A 20,444-nucleotide genomic window follows, 5' to 3' on the forward strand; every position below is an offset into this window, starting at 1 on the left:
GGGGTGGTTATAGACTTAAAAATATGGAGGTAAAAGGACTTAAAAAAGAATTTCCTAAAATCAGGTACTCTGACTTACCACTAGATTTGTCAGTCAGTTTATATAAGCATTTATTTAGTATTTACTATGTGCTTGGCACTGTGCTAAGCCCTGGGATACAAAGAAAGGCAAAAGACAGTCCTTGCCCTCAGAGCAAGAATCTAATGGGGGATACAACGTGCAAACAATTATGTACAAACAAGCTAGATACAGGATAAATAGGAAATAATTAACAGAGGAAAGGCACCAGAATTAAGAGGAATTGGGAAAGGCACTTTCCTCTAGAAGGCATAATTTTAGCCAGGACTAGAAGAAAGCAAGGAAAGCTAGGAGACAGAGATAAGGAGGGGAAGCATTGCGGGTATGGGGGACAGCTGAAAAAATTCCTGAAGTAGAGAGACAGAGTGTCTTGTTCCAACAGCAGCAAGAAGACCAACATCATTGGATTATAGAGCACACTGAGTGTGGGGGGTGGGGAGGTGTAAGAAGACTAGAATGGAGGGGGAGGGGACCCCAGGTTATTAAGACCTTTGAGCACCAGAAAGTTTTATATTTGATCCTGGAGTTAATTGTGAGCCACTAGAGTTTATTGAGGAGGAGGATGACATGGTTGGATCTGTACTTTAGGAACATAATTTTGGCAGCTGAGTGGAGGGTGGACTGAAGTGGTAAGAGAACAGCCAGCAGGCCATTACAATAGTCCAAGCGTGATGAGGACTTACACCCCAGTGGCTGCAGCATCAGAGGATACTGGGGCAGCTAAGTATTCCAGTAGATAGAGCACTGGACTTGGAGTTGGGAAGAACTGAATTCAAATCCAGCTTCAGACAGTTATTAGCTGTGTGACCCTGGGTCAGTCACTTAAATTTTGTCTGACTCAGTTTCTTCATCCATAAAGTGTGTGTGTGGAGGGGGATGATGAAAACACCCATTTCCCCGGGTTGTTGTGAGGATCAAATGACATAATAATTGTAAAGCACTTAGAATAGTGCCTGGCACATAGCAGGAACTATATAGCTGTTAGATATCATTATGATTATTATTATTATTATAGGAGAGAAGGGGGCATATTAGAGAGATGTTGTAAAGATGAAATAGATAGGCTTTGGCAACAGATTGGATATGAGAGGAGTGAAAGATCATAAAGAATTAGGGATTATGCATAGGTTAGAAGCGTGGGGAACTGGGAAAATGGAGGTGATTATGACAATAATGGGGAAGTTTGAATGGGGGGAGATGTGGAGGGGAAATACGTGGAATTTAAGATATCTGCAAGCCTTCCTGTGTGATACGACTGATAAGCAATTGGAGATAAAAGACTGGAGGTCAGCAGAGAATCATCAGCTTAGAGATGATAATAGAATCCATAAGAATTGATGAGATCACCAAGGGAAATAGTGTAGAGGGAGAAGAGAAGAGGATTCAGGACAGAGTCCTGTGGGACACCCATGTTAGGCATGACCTGGATGATGACCCGGCAGTAGAGCCTGAGAAGGAGCAGTCATATAGGGAGGAGGAGAACCAAGAGAGACTGGTTTCTGGAAAATCTAGAGAGAATAGAGAATCATGGAGAAGAGGGTGACCAGCTGTGTCGATGGCTGCTTAGAGGTCGAGATGGTTGAGGATTGAGAGAAGGCTATTTAGATTTGACAGTTAAGAGACCTTTAGTACTTACCATTTAGGCACATACAATAAACTTAATCCTAACCTGAGAAATTCTACTGCTGGTTCCTGTCTTTTGCCTGACTAGAAGTGGTGGTTCACACATAGCTTTTGACTATGCTTCAAAAGAATTGTATTTCTTCCTCTTAAGGAGAGGCTTCTACCCAGATAGCCAAAGGAAGCTAACAAAATTTCCTAGCTAAAATAGAATCTATTCTTTCAATTGCCTATGTGTGGTGCTGATTTGAAGTCCATGGTCTCAGACAACTATTTGACTTAGTGTTGGGAATTGGCTTACAACCCTCAGTACCTCCCTAATTGTGAGTCTGTGTCCCCAAATGTTTTCCAGGGACTCTTCACAAAATACTCCACGTGAGCTTTATGGCTACTGGAGTAAAGAGGTGAGACTCCTCAGTATTTTCTTTTATTGATCTAAAATGAAGTTAGCATATGAACAAAAGCTAAGTGAGAATGCCAAAGCCTTTATCCTCTACTTTTCTAGCTCTAATTCTTACCTTTATTACATCTGTCTGTCCCCTCCTAAAGCCCTAATCCTCTGTGCAATATCCGGCCTAGCACAAAAGGTGAGGTTATATTCAATTAATATGGAAGTGATGCTGGCTTCTCAAACTCTGTGCCATTAGAACCAAACTCAGGCTCCTATTAAGCTAGCATGGTTTAGAGCAGAACTATCAAAGTAGCAGCTCCCGATTAAAATATCATTGGGAATGTTTAACAAAATAAGCAAAAAGAGGGACACCCAGGTGGCGCAGTGGATAGAGCACCAGCCTTGAAGTCAGGAGGACCTGAATTCAAATCCGGCCTCAGACCAGACACTTGACACTTACTAGCTGTGTGACCCTGGGCAAGTCACTTAACCCCAATTGCCTAAAAATTAAAAAAAAAATTAAAAAGCAAAAAGATAGTACAACATGGAGAATGTTAATTTGTGGTTTTCCAAGTCAATAGGAGGCCACAGGTATCCATCCCCTTTCTATTTTCAGTTTGGCACCTTTGCTTTAGTGTGCTGACCTAGGGCACTGTCTTGAAAGAATAGTTTTAATCTTAGCCTAGGGAGTTTTGCTATCTTCCTTTGACTGTCTGAGAGCATGATTCAATCCATTTGCTAATGGAACACCTTATAAAAGAAAATGTGGCAGGTGAGTAAATGCTGAGGATCATGTCCTGAAAGGAGACAAGAAGGAGAATATTAGTGTTGAAAGAAATGGCATGGTATAGACTGGGGACCTAGATTTGTATTTACAAATCTGACTCTGAGTCACCAGTGCAGACGCTCATTGCAACCCTCCCAGACAGTTTCACTATCCTCCTAATAGGCCTTTGTCTCAAATTTTACCCTTTTCTAGTCCACCCTCCAAGCAGGCATTGTTGCTGTTGTTCAGTTGTATCTGACTCTTTGTGACCCGATTTGGGGTTTTCTTGGCAAACATACTGGAGTGATTTGCCATTTCCTTCACCAGCTGATTTTACAGATGAGGAACCAAAGCAGACAGGGTTAAGTGACTTGCCCAAGGTCACACAGTTGTTCGAAGTTATTTTCCTATAGCAAAGGGTTGACAATGTCATTTTTCAACTCAGGAAGTTTCAACGGCTCCATCTGCCTCTCAGTTCAAACATGAACTCCTCTGTTCTGCATCTAAAGTCCTTTAAACCAGACTCTAACCTGTCTTTTCAACCTTATGATGGATAAGATGTCCCCCATCATGTACCCTGCAGATGAGCTAAACTGGCCTTCTTGTTTTTCCTTACCTTTGACCCCCCAGCATCCCTTCTGCAGATCTTTGCACAGGTTCTCTGTTCTTTCACCCCTGGAATGTACTTTTCACTGCTGCCTCTTAGAACTTCTCAGCTCAAGCACCTCTTCCTCCATGAGGCCTTTCCCTATTCCACCAGCTGCTAGTGCCCCCTAAACCCCAAATTACCTTCTACTTAATTTGTATATACTTAGTCATGTATATGTCTAGGCAGCCACATAGGGGACTAGGCATGAAGTTGGGAATGTCAAAGTTCCCATCCAGCCTCAGTTACTTACTAGCTCTGTGAACCTGGGCAAGTCACTTAACCTCTGCCTACCTCAGTTTTCTCAGCTGTAAAATGGGGATAATAATAGCACCTGCCTGCCAGTGTTGTTGTCAGGATAAAATGAGATGATATTTATAAAGTACTTATCATAGTGCCTGGCATATAGTAGGAGGTATATAAATGTTAGATGTTAATAGTATTGTTAATATTATTATTATTTTCTATTTTGGTGCACTGTATGCTCCTTTTGGGTAGTGACTATATCAGTTTTATTTTTCTATCCCCAGCAGGTAGCACAGTGGTTAGTACTTAATAGGTGCTTAATAAATGCTTGTGGATTGATTGCAAGAACAGGTTTAACTGGATTCAGAGAGACTCATCATTAGAATCAGCCCATAGTAAGATGAACATAACAGAGTTGATTTTCTTTTCTTTTTTTTTTTTTTGGTCATAACAAAGTTGACTCAATTAGACATCAAGATTGCAGACTGCATCAATGGAAACAGAATTCACACTAATGGAATTACAATTCCTTGAAGTGATGAAGTATAATCAACAGAAAGAATACTACGTAGGATTTACATATGACAGAAAAAAAAAGAAATTTTAGGGTTTTCCCTTTCTCCAGAGTAATTACAAATGACAATTTAAAAATTCTCTACCTTTCACAAAATGACCTTTTAGCCTTTTTCATTATGTGGATTACTCATGTTGTAGATTTATGTTAAGTTAGAAACTTGATGCTAAAAAATTCAAAATGGAAAACTTAGAGCTCAGACCAGAAACACATAAGAACTGACAAAGGAAAAGATATTCTCTGTGGACTCTGGCAGGAACTAAATTAAAGTTATTCATTCTGTTCTTTTAATTTATTTAAATTTATTAAAATTTTTTCATCATTCATTTTGACTATTTACTAAATTAAAGAATAAAGTACATTTTATATTGGATTTCTCTTAGACTAATAAAATACTTTGTTTTATTCCAATATCTTTCTTTTCTCTATTGTATTCTATGTAATCAAATTTCATGATTTTGTATTATACCAAGATCACCTTAGGTCTGATGCTAAATTTTCTCTTCTCCACAGCTAACATTTTCCTTACAAATAATATCCCAATTTATTCCAGTCATATATAACCATTTGCTTTTATCGTAATTGTGATTTTTCCTATAAGAATTCAAACAACCCTTGCACCATTTCCTACCACCTCAACAGGGTAAAAACCACTGCCTTTTTGTTGCAGGAGAAGATGCAATTTGAAGTTGTTTTTTTTTGTGTTTTGTTTTTTTTTTGCCTTGAATACTGCTGACCCACTTCTTTCTGTTTCTTTCTTTTTCTGTAACCTTTTGAAAAACAGCATGAATAAATTTCTCTGTTTATCAGTGTGGTCTCAATCCTGTTTCTGCGGATTTGAGCTTTGCTTCAAATGAGAGCCCCACTATTTTCTAAGTCACTGTATTCCTTAATATAGCAATATAGCCAAAATAAAACGATATGTCATTCAGTATATGGTAGTATGCTGTACATGCTCACAACTTTTGATTCATCTTTGGAAGGTTTTAGTAGTCACTGTGTGAATTATTGATTGTCAAAGTCAGATAGAATCTTAAAGATTATCAAGACTATATCTTTCCTTTTACCGATAAGAAAACTGAGGCCCAATTACACTAAATCAAATTTTAGAGTTGGAAGGAGCCTGAGTGATTATCTAGCCCATCCTCATCATTTAATAGATGAATAAATCAAAGCCTGAGGGAACTTAGTTGTTGTTCAGTCGTGTCCAACTCTTCATGACTTCATTTGGGGTTTTCTTGGCAAAAATACTAGAGCAGTTTGCTATTTCCTTCTCTAGTCATCTTACAGATGAGAAAACTGAGGCAAACAGGGTTATGTGTCTGACACAGGGTCACCCAGCCAGTAAGTGTCTGAGGCCAGATTTGAGCTCAGGATGAGAAGTATTCCTGACTCTAGGCCTTGCGCTCTATCCACTGCACCACCTAACTAGGGAAGTTAAGTGACTTGTTACTATCACTCCAGTAATTTAGAGGAAGTCAAGACTAGAACCCGGATAGCCTTATGGTCATTGAAGTATTATTGATATAGTTGTGGCCCAGAGGTGACAAACTCAAATCAAAATGGGGCCACTAAACAGTACATAAGAATGCCTATTGGCTGTATGTTGACTTAGAAAACCACATTAACATTATCTATGTTTTATTGTATTTTTATTTTATTTTATTAAATATTTCCCAGTTACATTTTATTTTGGTTCCTTTTCACTCGGGAGTGTTGCAAGATGGCTGCCGGCTGTGTCTTTGACACCTCAGTGTAGACAGCTGGTTTTTGAGGCCCTGGACTGTCACAATACTGTTCTTCATTACCAAATTCTTGTTTTGGGGTCAGTTTTAGAGGGAAATGAAGGTGATTTTTCTAATTATAATTACAAAATGAAGGAACAGTGAATAAAAGAAATTCAAATATATTCTTTTTACTTATAATATTTCCCTATACCAGTGACATTGTGGGCCCAGTCCTTATCCTTTGAATTATGTGTCAGGTACTATGGTAGTCTCCAGAGGTATAAAGACAAAAATAAAAGTCTCTCCACTCCAGGAGTTTACATTCTACTGGTGGAAAAATCCATACATAGATAAGTACCGAATAAATATAAGGATTTTGTTTTGCTTTGTTTTGTTTGTAAGAGGGGTAGCTGTTAGCAGCTATAGGAGTCTGGAAAGATTTCATACAAAAAATGGTTCTTTAGTAAAGGAAATGAGTGATTCTAAGAGGCAGAGAGGACGAAAAGTTCACTGCAGGTCTAAGGAACGTGTAACCCAAAGATACCATCTCAAAGATGACGTGGACAGGGGAAGTGGAATGTTGTGTGTGAGAAACCACAGAAAGGCCAGGTTAGCTATACTGAAGAGTGAATAAAGGGGAGGAATATCTACCAAGATTTTGAAAGATAGGTCATGAAAGACATTAAATTACAAACAGAAGAGTCTGTACTTAATCCTAGAGTCAATATGAAGCTACTTCAGTTTGAGTTGGGAAGTGTGTGACTTTTACTTTAGATAACAGCAAGAACAAAAAAAAAAAGTGGGAAGTGGAAAGCCAAGAGTCTCTTAAAGGGAGACCAATTAGGATAATTCCTGGTTTCCTTCAAGTTGCAACTAAATCCCACCTTCTGCAAGAAGCTTTTCCTGACCCACTTAATTTTCCCCCTGAGATTACCTCCAATTTACCTGTATGTGTCTTATTTGCACCTAGTTTGCATGTTGTCTCCCTCATTAGATTGTAAGTTCCTTTAGAGTGGGAACTATTTTTGCCTTTCTCTGTTTCCCAACCTATTAACGCAATTCCTACTATTGACTTAGAAGGCTATTGCAATAGTACAGGAGAGAGTTCTTGAACAAGATTTATGGCCCATATGAGTAAGGAAGGAACTGATTTGAAGATGTTGTACAGGTAGATTGGACAAGACTTGTTAATTGACTACATGTGAGGAAGAGGGAGAAATTGGGGTTGACTCTGAGGTTAGGAATGTAGATGACTGGAAAGATGGTGGTCCTCTCAACAGAAATATGGAAGTTTGGAAGAAGAGGGAGTTTGGAGAATGGGGGAAAAGATTGTAAGTTCCATTTTGGACACATTGAGTTTGAAGATGCTGGCACTCTGGGGTGTTCTGGATCTATTCTCCTCATGACTCCCAGTCCTATATTTGTTAAAATATGAAGAACTCTAAGGTCGATTCTTGTACTCGTAGTGCCACATCTTCAGAACATCTCTGGGAATAATCATTCTGCTTCCCCATGTAGTCCCAATCAGCAGCTATTCACTCCTGCCCTTCTCATGAGAGCCCAATACACCAAGATCATCAGAAGTAAGTGAGGATGCCAAGACAGACAGCACACAGTTTCCTCTGTTCCCCACCATGGTTTCCTGCCTGGAATGCATTTAGGGAGGGGTAGCATTAACTGTCTTCTCTGTGTCCTAGAGAAGATTGGAGGTAGTCCCACATCTGGTGGGGTGTGTAATACATTTTGTTCCATCTACTTCCCACTGTAGAAAAGTTCCCAGGCCCTAAAGTCTCCACAGAGATTAAAAAAAAAAAAAGGCAATATAGAATCATTAGCTATACCGACTATAGAATGAGGCAATCTCAGCATAAAGTAATCCTTTCTGAATGTCCAGCAGTGACCTTCACTATGAGGTCCACATGGAGGTTTTCAGTTTCAGTTCCCTGACTTATTTGGCAGATTTTACTGCTCTATGCCTATCCAAAGTTGATCCACACCCAAATAAAGATGGTAATGGTTATTTTTTTTTTCCTTTCAAAATCTGGGCCAATTTAAAGGTATGTCATTTGCTAGTAGCTATTTTTCACCCAAACCTAAGACTTTCTTTACCACCTTTTTTTTTTTTTTGGTCGTAAAAATGTGTTTCAGAAGATGTTATTTAGATAGGTAGGGGGAGCAGGGAGTGCTTTTAGTGAAAGCATCCTAATGCCATGCATTAATTTGGAAAAACCTAATGTATAACAAGTTATATAAAAATAACTATACTTTATTAGCTGATCAGCTTGATGGAAGCTCAGTCTTTCCTGCAGTGGGTCTTTAGAAATGTTGAAATTCTTTAGTCTTCAGGAAAGAAATACCATGTGACAAATGTAATAAAGTAGGTACACTGAGCTTGTGTCTGCGTGTGCCAAGTAAAGTGGAGAGCCAGGATAATTAAGGGAAGAAATTAACATTTGCCTCCATTATCTGGTTAAGTCTGATGAAAGTGTCTTAGTGGTTTTTGTTCCCTTTTCAAAATTTAGCTAATAGCCTCAGCTCTCCATTTTACTTTGGATATATGTGTAATCATGAGCTAAGTGAGAACACAGATGTTGTTACACCTACAGGTAGCCAGCATCTTGAATTTATATAGTGTATCACTTTTAAACCCTTTAAATTTAATGCTACCCTTATGCAATTTTCTTTATATCCTTTTGTACCACTCAGGATAGCAGCCAAGATGCCCCATTTTTTCCAAATCATCCCACTCCCTGTCAGTTGTTGCCTATTACAGGTTACATGCCTTGTGAGTGAGATTGATTTGACTTCTCTTTCTTAGAGTCACCTGCTTAATTCCACCTGGAAACTATTGCTAGGTTGGACAAACTGCCTGTTATCTAGTTCAGTGAGAGGAACTGCGCACAAGTTAAAATGCCTCCAAGCAAAACTTTACAAATGACTTTTCCTTTAGTCCTAGAAATGCCCTGGTCATACTATTCTCTCTAATCTCCACCCATCATTTTCATAAGGGGTTACCTCCTCATAGGCCCATGAGGCCTTTCACTTTGGTTGTCCACTTATAAAAATGTACTCAGGATTGGATATCTGATTTGGGTTCTAGTTCCACATTAAATGAGTGACTGGGCGAATTATTTAACTGCTCTGGGCCTAAATGAATTTCCTCTTTTAGAAAGTGAAGGGATTAGGCTAGATGGTTCCTAAGATTTCCTCTAACTTTTAAACTCACGTGCAAAAAGTTACATATGTTTGAGACACAGATCATAATGAGTTAGGTTTATTTGACATAGGAAAGAAAATACTATTGTTTAAGGAGAAATCAAGGATCCTAGGTCTCTCTCTACATGATGCAGTTCCTCTGAAATCCTTTCAATTCACCACTTGAGTTTAGCAAGAAAACCAGTTTGTAAATTTCCCTTAACATAAAACACATCACTTCATCATCCACAGAAGAAAATGACAAAACAACCAAACTGTGAAAGAGTGACTGCCAAGCATTCAGAACCAATCCTTGACTACATGGTGGGGGAGAGAGATTCATAGACAAGTAAATCTTGGCCAGATGAAAACCAAATGACTGGCAGAGAAGGATCTCTTCTCATTAAAGTGCACTAGAGATGAAAGTCTGTCATACTAGCAGGCTCCCAAGAATGCCTTGGGTAACATGCCAAAGTAAGAAATCCTTTGACAAAGCAAAATGTGCACGTGTAGGCATGCTCATGCAGGTACACACATACAAACTGTTGTGGTAATGATCAGAGTATGAATAACTGAATGGAGGGGCAGGAGCCAGATCGTGAAACAAATACAGAAAGAGCAAAGAGGAGGTCATGGCTGTAAAAGATTTTGTAAAATCACAGAATGCATCTGGCAGAGTCATCAGCTTATTGTTTCTAAAGGCTTCATTCCCAAAAATCTCTAAGCTACTATATCCTAATGGTTTCAGGAGGACTTGAAAGGAGCACTGTATTAGGAATCCTGAGGCCAGAGTTCCAGTCTATCATTGACTTATTTCAAAGTGTATATGTACAAATATAAATGGTATTTTTCCCACTCTTTGGATCCCCATTTAAAGAAATAGCTTTTTTGCACATGAATAACTTACATGTACATGATATTAGTACCTGGAATGGTAAACTCTTGTCTAATGACTTTCTTTAGGATTCTCTTTGTCAGAATTAGACTTGTTACAGAAAAGAAGCAAATGGTGCTTTTTTGCCCATGGCTTAATATCATGGAAGTAATAGTTGGGAGACCCTGGTTCTAATTTCAACCATGCCATTCACTATTTCTGTGGTGTTAGACAAATATCAAGTAACTTAAATCTCTGTGAAATGAGAGATTTAATCAAAAAGATCTCTAAAGTCCCTTCCAGCTATTGTAGTTAGCATTTGCTTGTATTAACACAAACTTAATAATGATTGAATTTTTTTCTCACAGATAGAGTCCGTTTTTGGTGGGACTCTAATTACTTTAGTTCTAGTATTTCTAGAAAGATATCATCTCTATGCAGATGATTCCCAGTTCTATATATTCCAAACTAATCTCTCTTGAGCTACTGTCACTAATCTCCAACAGTCTCTGGGACACCTAAACCTATCCAAAACAGAATTCATCTTTTGCTCCAAACTCTTCCCCTTCCCAGACCTCCCTATTACTGGCGAAGACAGCATTATCATCCTAGAAATCTAGGTTTCCAACTTCAACATTATCCTCAACTCTTCCCTCTCCTTCACTCCTCATATCTAATCTGTTGCCAAATCTTTTTATCTCTCCTTTCACAATATCTCTCATATGGATCCCTTTCTCAAATCAGTAAGTATTAAGTACCTACTATGTGCTAGGCACTGTGCTAAATACTTCTCTCCATTCCTATACCAGAGCCCTAGGGTAGAATCAAATGAGATAATATTTATAAAAAGCACTTAGCACAGTGCCTAAAACATAGTAGACACTATATAATTGTTTATTCTCTTCTTCCTTCTCCTTCCTTCTCCTCTTCTCCTAGGACCCTTTCCCCTGGGCTACTGCAATAGTCTTCTAACTAGTCTCCTTGCTTCAAATCTCTTCCTCATTCTAAGGTGATTCTTCTAAAGACTAGGTAGGACCATGTCATTCCCTCTGCTCAGTGAACTCTAGTGGCTCCTTGTTACCTCCAGGATCAAATATAAAATCCTGTATTTGGCATTTAAAGTTCTTAAAAACTGGTTCCATCCTACCTTTCCAGTCTTCTTACCTGTTACTTCCTTCTATGTACTCTACAATCTAACTATCTTAGCCTACCTACAGTTTCTGGACCAAGATACTTGATCTGCCATGTCTATGCCTTTGTATTGGTTACCCCCCATGCCCACAATCTTCTGCCTCTTAGCTTCTTTGACTTCCTTCAAGATTTAGCCCAAAGCCTACCCTCTGTAGGAGGCCTCTCACAATCCTAACTGCTAATGCCTTCTTTCAAATTACCTTTGAAATAGATATACTCTATGTATAACTAGTATGTACTTAGATTTCCAGAAGATATTCTCCTTGAGGCCACTGGCTACGTCTTGCTTTTCTTAGAATCCTCAGGTCGAAACACCATTCTTGACATATTTAAATGCTTAATAAATGCTTGTTAACTTGACTGAATATAAAACGTGCTAAGAGCAAATTAAAAAATATTTTTCACATGGGAAGTATGCTAAGTATTATTCAATTGGTGACTAGCAGATTTTCACGTGGACTGTAGGAAGAACTTGAGTACATGTCCATCTTCAAAAGAGATGGCTCCTTTTTTAAAATTGTCAGTATAATATTTAATTTATTTCATCGATTCTTATCTGGCCAAAGATGATTGCTAGAAATTGATTCAGAAAGGTCCTTAGAGACAATCTAGGCCAAGCTCCTTGTTTTCTAGGTGAGAAAACCAAAGCCTAGAAAGGTTCTTGACCACGATCTCATAGAATTTAGTGATGGAGTTCAAGACAAGCACTCAAGGCTCCTGATTTGGTAACCTATTAAACTATGTTGACTCCCACTTTATAATTCAAACTAAAATATCCATTTCTATTAAAAACCTGCAGGTATGATGTTAATGTATCCTTTCTTGTACATTTCAGCTTGCTACTTTAGAATTCCCCCCAAAGAAGCTCTTTGGGAATAAAGATGAGAGAGTAATTGCAGAACGCCGGAGTCATTTAGAGGTAAGAGAGTCGACTTTTTCCCCAATGTTTTTTTCATTTAGGAAACATCCAGTCTGATTGACCAATAAAAATCATTCCTATCAGAGAGGCATTATTAATTCTTATTCAGAAGTGACAAGTAGCATCTTCGTTTAACACAGGAGATGGCAGCAGGTGATTACAAAGTAATGAAACCAGCTTATTTATAGAATATGTCCTCATACCCCTCCTGGTTGAATGGAAAACTTTCATCTCTTTTAAGAAGCTATATTTAGTTAAGGAAGGGCTAGGAAGCAGGTTGTGAGTGAAAGCTAAATATTTGCCATAGACAGATGGTGTTCAATACAGGATGAGGTTAAGAATCTTGTTTAGAATTAACTAACTAAAGATTTACAGTATAGGATCATCATAACTATATAAGAATAGTCAGAAGTGAAAAGACAGACACCTATTTTTTGTCCTGGGGAAATTTTATTTGCCTTTTTAAATTACTTTTTTTTCTCTCTCAAGACAGTTCTAGAAATGGAATTTTGATTTAGCAGAACTATTGTCTTTTTCTGCCACACATTCAGTAAACATTATTGACTGATCCAATTTGAATTTTGTTCTCAATTAGCTAGAGCCTGGTATTCATGGGTTCTGTATTGGATCCTAACATAGGCCAGTTAATTTCAAGTAAAGGAAATACTTGATTCTGTAATTGTAGATCTTCTGGCCTTGCAGATGTGTGTGTGTGTGTGTGTGTGTGTGTGTGTGTGTGTGTGTGTGTGTATGCATGAATGCACATACTCACATGAATGTGTGGTAGTGAGGGAAATCAGAGAGAAGGTTTAGGTAACTCAGTATAATCCAGTGCCAGTGCTGGGGAAAAAATTCAAAAAAATCCTTTTAAAAATGGTTCTATAGACAAAGGACAACATCATGTGTTATTTGAAAACAATGAAGGATCCATCTCTAGATCGAAAAATTCATATTTTAAAGAAGATTCAAAATTAAGGTAAAGTCATGGCAAATGTAGTGTTTCAGGATAGCTCATCTGTAAACTCTACTATTAATTGTGTTACCTGAGCTTTCCCTTAATATCTATATCTCTAATATGAGACCAAGCCTTATCACCACATTGATATATGTGTTTCTCTAGGAAACAGCACAAATTCCTAAGTGAACTTTTCATTATGTGCAATACAGAGCAGAAGTCCAAAGAACTACCTGGTTCTGACACTAATTTTCAGTCTGTCTGGGCAAGTAACATAACCTCTCAGGAGGTCAATTGCCTTATTTATAACACGAAAAGGTCAAATTAGAGAAGAACAAAGACTGGAGTTCATTCAATAACTATTGCACACTTGTTGAGACATAGTACATTAGATACCATGAGAGATGCAAAGATAGTAAGACAGTGTTCTTACTCTGATGGAGCTTACAGTCTAGTCAGTGAATTAAGACATGTATATGACTAATTATGTGCTAATAAAAATGCTATAATTCAAAATAAAATTAAGCTATCTGCCGTGCTATGGATATTGAAGCTTACTTAGGAATGACTAGAGAGTAAATGAAGTTTTTTAGGTAAGGGTGTGGTCTGAGCCATGCTTCAGGAAAATTATTTCCTCCAGCAATTAGGGCTTTTTGAAGAAGGGAGGAAACAAGTCAAGGAAACCAGGTAAGAGGTAGGAGGAAGGAATGAGGGGGATGGAATCTAGAGACATTTAATATGTACACTATAAAGACATTGGTGCCTGAAAAATTATATAATTTCTGTAATGGGAAAGTCCTGAAGGAAGTAAGATTTCTATGAGGTAAAGGTGATGACAGAATATATCCCAGGCCTAACAGAAAGGGAATTGAACTGATGTGGGAAGAAAAGCAAAATTAGTTTGACTATCCCAAAGAGTACAGTAAGTAGAGTACTATATAATGAGACTGAAAAGATAGATTGGGGCCTGGTTATGAAAGGCTTAAAAGTTAAACAAGAGTTTGTTTTTGTCTTGGGGGTAGTGGGGAGCCACTAGGATTTATTGTGCTGGGATAGTAACATGGTCAAATCTGCACTTAAGGAGGATTGTGTTTGCAACTGTTCAGAGAATGGATTAGTGTGAGGAGACATGAAGTATGGAGACCAATTCAGAGGCTATCACAATAGTCTAGCCAATAGATGATGAATCCCTGAATTAAGGTGATACGTACTCATTTTCCTTCTGGTTGAATGGAAAGCTGTCAAATAGCTATATCAGACAGCTGTCAGTTGTAAGAAATGTTGTGCAGGTAAAAACAGCAGGATTTGGCAACTGATAGAATATGTAGGGTGAAAGAGAATGGGAATGAAGGAAAACACTGAGGTTGTGAACCTGGAAGATGGGAAGGTTGATAGTGATCTTGAGAGAAATGAGGAAGTTTGGGAGAGGGCATGCCATTGTGGGGAAGGAAGATGAGAAGTTTTTTTTTACTTTTTACATGTTGATTTTAAGATGTCTCTAGGACATCCAGTGATGTGGGACTAGAGCTCAGAGACTAGGGCTAGGTATATAGATCTGTGAATTATCTGCATAAAGATAAAAATTACACCTATCGAAGTGATAATTTCACTGATAGAGAGTATAAAAAGGGACGCTGGAAAATGGTCCAGCACAGAGCCTGAGGGTATACCCACAATTACAGGACGTGATATGACTGAAGATCCAGGAAAGGAGACAGATGAAGCAGTCAGACAGGAGGAGAGCCAAGAGGGCAGATCTATGACAGCCCAGAGAAGAAAGTATCCAGGGAGGAAGAGTGGTCAACAGTGTCAGATATTGCAAAGAGGTCACTCTAGAAGGGTAAGGACTGAGAAAAGAACATCTCATTTGGAAGTTAAGAAATCTTTGGTGAACTGAAAATTTGGCTGAGAAAAGGAGAAGTAAAGAATGATATCTTTAAAACATGAGAGTGTCTAGTGTCATGTTGTTGTTTTTGTTTCTGGATGTGTGCGTGTGTGTATGTTGTTATTCTTGTCTTAATATGGAGGAGACTTCTGCATGTTTTTAGGCAGCGGTGACAGAGCCAGTAAATTTTAAAAGAATGAAGTTTAGAAAGAGGAGGAATGATAGTTGATTTAAAAAAAAAAAGATGGCAGAGATCATGAGGACATGTAGAGCGCTGACTTCATCAAGAAGGGCCACTGCACAGAGACCAGAGTGAAGAAGAGAGAGGTTGTATCGAGCACTTTTGAGATATAGAGAAGAGGGAGCTCATGGTGAATACCTTCAGTTTTCTCAGTAAAATATCAAATGGGGTCCTCACATGTGAGGGTAAGAAGAAGAGGTAATGAGCAAGAATTCTGAGAGAGAAAAGAACAGATCATTGAGAACAGCCTCCAAGAGAAGCGGCCTGGAGAATTAGGGAAAAGTAAAAAGATTCTCTTAGTGCAACTCAGCTAACGTTATTTTGTAGCGGAGCTGGACGGCTCAGTTGCATGATGTATATCAGATTCATTTGGCGCCGTGTGAACGTAAACAAAGATGATGTGAGTCATCCAGGGTTGGAATTTGGCAAAACAGAAGCCGTGATGGGACAAGGGTGCAAGAGGTGCAAGAGTACAGGGCTGTAGAAATGACCAGTTCTGTTTTGGGAATGGCAAAATAAAGGTTTGAAGAGAATATCCAGTTATAGTCCAAGAAGTAGTTAGAAATAGGAGGTCTGGACTGGTTGGGGCTAGATTTTAGAATTAGGTATCATCCATTTACTTGGTAACTAATGTGGAAATAATTGATTAGGGAGGTAGTGAGAGAGTAAGAGAATATCTAATTATTCTTGATGAGTTTGTCATCAGATCCAGTATTATCTCAAGGTATCAAAAGAATTTGCACAGATGATTGATCCATAGTCAATTATCTGAAACAGTAACAACAACAAAACAAAACCCGAGAACAGTATAGGTACAGCAGAGCTGGAGAAGGGCAGATATTATCCTGACCTTCCAAAAAGGGAATAGAATGGAGCCTTTAAATTAAAGACCAACAAGTCTGACTGGTTCCTGGCAAAGTCCAGAATGCCTTATATAAAGGATGGTTGGCTAACATCTAGTGAAAACAGAAGATACAAGACCAACCTTACTTCCTTTATTGACAGGCTTACTAAATTGGTAAACCAGATGAATAAGGTGCATGTAGTTTTCCCTGAGGGCAGCTAAGTAGGCTCAGTGGTTAGAGTGCTGGGCCTAGAGTCAAAACTCACCTTCCAAAGTTCAAATCTGGCCTCAGATCCTTATTAGCTTTGTGACCCTGGGCAAGTCACTTGATCCTGTTTGCCTCAGTTTCCTCATCTATAAATCAGCTGGAGAAGGAAATGGCAAACCATTCTAGATTCTTTGCCAAGAAAACCCCAAATGGGTTCACAAAGAGTCAGCCCTGACTGAAATAATGACTGAAGCTTTTCCTAAATTCAGTAAAGCATCTGATAAAGCCTCTCATGTAGCTCATGTGGACAAGATAGAGAAGTATGAGCTAGATTGTGACTATAATCCAGTGTTAGATGGATTCAGAACCAAGTGAATGGTCAAACCCAAAATATGAATTAATGGTTTAGTATCCACTTGGAAGAAACTCTCCATTGGGGTACTTCAAGGGATCTGGACCTGGGCTAGTGCTGTAACATTTTTATCAATGACTTTTATAAAAGTCAAAATGGCATGCTTGGTCAAATTTTCATATGGGAGACAAATAATAAGTTAGATAACAGTCATGATTCAAAAACATTTTTAAATGAATTTTTATTAATGTCTTCTTTTTACAGAGCCTAAATTTCACCCTTTATTTCATCCCTCCCTTCTCCCAGAGAGCCATCCCATGTAATATTATCATTTTTTTTAAGAATAAGAGAAATAAAATCTGACAGTAGATTCCATTTTCCCAAACCCATGAACACTCACAAAGGACTGAGGTACCTTCTCATTGTCTCCTCTTTGTTCTTTGTAATTATGCCACATCAATTATTTTGTGATTCTTTTCATTTACATTTTTAATTATATATGCTATTTTTAGCTATGCTTATTTCATTTTGCATCGGTTCAGGAGTCTTTTCATTCTTTGCTGTGTTTATCATGTTCATTTCTTACAGTGCATTCATATTCCATGACATTGAAATAGTTTGTTGAGTCATTCCCTAATTAATGGTTATCTACTTTGTTTTCATTTCTTTTCTACTACAGAAAAATATATTGTTATAGATATTTTAGTTATATGGTACCTTTCTTTTTATCATTGACCTCCTTGGGGTATATGCCTATCAGAATAATCTCTTAGTCATTTTATTTATCACTTTATTTGAATAATTTCCAGAATGGTTGTACTTATTTACAGCTCCGCCAACAGTGCATTAGAATGCCTGTCTTTCCACAACCCTTCCAACATTGACTGTTCCTATCTTTTGTCAGCTTTGGTAATTATCTGAGCATGAAGTGAAACCTCATAGTTGTTTTGATTTGTATTTCTCTACTGTTGTTTTGGAACATTCATATAGTTATTAATAGCTCATTGAGTTTACAACCTAATGGAGGAAGATAACACACAAAAGAAAGCTGAAAAGAGGGGAGAGAGATTGAGAGGGGGGGGGGGAAGATATATGATGCCAGGGCATAGTGGACAAGTCCAAAGAAATCCAAAAGCAGTATAGCTTGTGGTAAATGAGAAGAAGAATGTGCTGAGCCTCTTCCCTAAATAGAGGCCCTGTAGCCCATTGTCCTGCCCTCCAATCAGAGGATGCTATTGATGGGATGTGAGTACCAGAGACATTCAGTCTTGCAAGATAATGAGATTTCTCAATGATGATTTTCCTGGCGGGGGAAGGCATGATGAAGAGGTCCAAGAGTCATTATAGCTGATCAGAAATGAGGAGAGCAGAACTTCAGAGTTCAGAGTCTTAGATATGGAGAGGTTTTGAATGATGACAATGGCTAATGTGTGGACATGGCTTTTGGTGGTGGCTAAAATGGAGTGGATATGAAGGTCACTGCAAATAAGTGATCAAGGAACTCTGAGAACCCCTATTGAAAGGCTTCATTCATATTAACCAGCCAGAAAATTTGCTTGCTTCTAAAGAGATTATGGATATTGTCTCCTGGTAAGAATGAGACCATAGAAGTGAACATGAAAATCTGGAGGATTTTCTTTGCCTAACCTGCACCCAGTTTAGTTATTTAGATAAATCTTTAGTGACAAGTTGGGGGGAAAAATGCTATATAAAGAGCACAAGTTGATATGAATACCCAACAAATCAAGCCAATTGCCTTCTTTGCAAGAAAAATTGATCCCTCTGCTTTAATTAAATTTGTTCATCTGGAAAGACAAGGAACCTAAGCATGATGAACAAGAGTGTAGATTCTGTGTATGGTACATTTGCAAGATGAGTGTTCTCTGAGGCTTTTTCCTATGACTTTGGACTCTCCTTTATCCAATGTTGAATTTAATCTAGAGGCTTTATTCCACTGTTGATAGTTTAAAATCAGGATCTGTATTTATCACTTTGGCCTCCTCCTTAATTGTTGAATCCCATAAAGCTTTAACTTAGTTTATTAAAACATTTTTAATATTTCTTTTTAACTTGGACTTCTATTTCTAATTATTTCCTATGACTATTATTCTCTTACATTAGTCATCATATAATTGTTTCTCAGGCTCTTTGGGCTAAGATCAAATGTTGCATCTCATAGACAGAAACATATGAATTCAGTTTAAATCCATTTCACCTAAAGTAAGCGATAATATCTCTGAACATTATATTCTTTGCTAGGAGCATGTATAATTTGGCCTTATTTTAATGGAAAGCTAATTCATAACTCTTGTGTTAATTCTGTAAGAATAATGTAGCATTTTGATATCTTAAATAGTCTTTGTGTATTTTTATGCTGAGTGAATTTGCCATTAGATCATCACATTTGACCATGTTAGAATGTTTAATATTCATTCAGCAAGAAAGGCAACATGGAGTAGAGAATTGTTCTTGGAACTTGGTTTAGGTCCCACCTCTGACATCTGTTGCTTATGTGACTCCAGGCAGGTCATTTAACTGCACAGTGTGCTAAAGCTTAGGTCTCTTTCTAAAATGATAAGTGGCAGAGAAGATGCTAACATTCATTGGAGTTTCACCATGAATGGTATCACCAGCCTCTATCTGTGTCCCTGTCATTCAGCAAACTGCTGTTCAGCTCTTACTTGATGTAAGGTACCATTCTGTGAATATCAGAGATGGTCCCTGCCCTCAAGGAACTTATAGTCTAGTAGGAAAGTGAAATATACACATAGAGCAGTTCAAGGTAAACTAAAATGTAATATAGATAGATGGATGGTTGGTGGATGAAAAAGCATATATTACATGATTATATATTACATATATCTATTACTATGTAAGTACATATTACTTCTAAGTGCTAGGCATACAAATACAAAAGTAAAAATGGTTTCTGCCCTTAATCATTCTAATAGAAAGAAACAAAAAATAGAGGAGAGTAGTGGCTATGGGAGGGGCATTATGCTTTGGAAAGTTATTGGAATGGTAAGAAGAGCCATAGGGGAGTAGACTAGCATACCCTTCCCAATAACAATGACAGTATTGATTTGATTGTGGTTCTAGAATTCCTTTCTTTTCATTAATTTATTTTGAATTATGAACAATCACTTCCATAAGCTTTTAAGTTTTAAATTTTTCTCCCCCTCCCTCCTCACCTCTCTTCCCTAGATGGCACGCAATCTAATATAGGCTATACACATACATTCCTATTAAACATATTTTCACATTAGTGATGTTGTATATGGTTCTAGAATTCCAAAGGAGGTATATGGGTGGGGATGAGTTGGAGAGCATACTGTGTGTAGCATGGCAGTTGAAGAGAAGGTGGCCAAGGAGTAATGTGATGCATGGCTAAAGCTGGCCTAATATAATGGGTCTTATGAGGAACTCATGAATCAATCTCTGGTCTAGTAGATGACTGGTGAAAAAATGGCCAGGGAACAAATGATATGTTCATAAGATTAGTATGAGCAAAATATTATTGTTTAGAGTAGGCAGAAGTCACTTTCAGATAGGAAGAATAAGAAAAGCTTTGTGCAGGGAAATAGCATTCGAACTACACTTTGAAGATAGGATTTTGACCAGCTGAGAGGTAAAGGAAGGGCTTTGTAGGTATACAAATGATCAGAACCATGGAGCAAGTATAGGAGAAGCAAATGTTCAAGTTTGGCTGGAATGTAAGGCACATGTGAAGAA

At 38.0% G+C, this 20,444-nt stretch overlaps 1 protein-coding gene across 2 annotated transcripts in view; it reads left to right on the forward strand.

Annotated features, from left to right (window-relative positions):
• The window catches only part of KIF16B (kinesin family member 16B), a 370,094-nt gene that overhangs the window by 305,611 nt on the left and 44,039 nt on the right, over positions 1 to 20,444 (forward strand). For both annotated transcript variants that reach the window (XM_027840333.1, XM_027840334.1), the window contains one exon: positions 12,144 to 12,227. In XM_027840333.1, the coding sequence (XP_027696134.1) occupies positions 12,144 to 12,227 (84 nt within the window). The remainder of the gene's footprint in view (positions 1 to 12,143; positions 12,228 to 20,444) is intronic.

Source organism: Vombatus ursinus, unplaced genomic scaffold (assembly GCF_900497805.2).
Source record: "Vombatus ursinus unplaced genomic scaffold, bare-nosed wombat genome assembly UNPS02014841.1, whole genome shotgun sequence".
In the NCBI taxonomy this organism is placed as follows: domain Eukaryota; kingdom Metazoa; phylum Chordata; class Mammalia; order Diprotodontia; family Vombatidae; genus Vombatus; species Vombatus ursinus.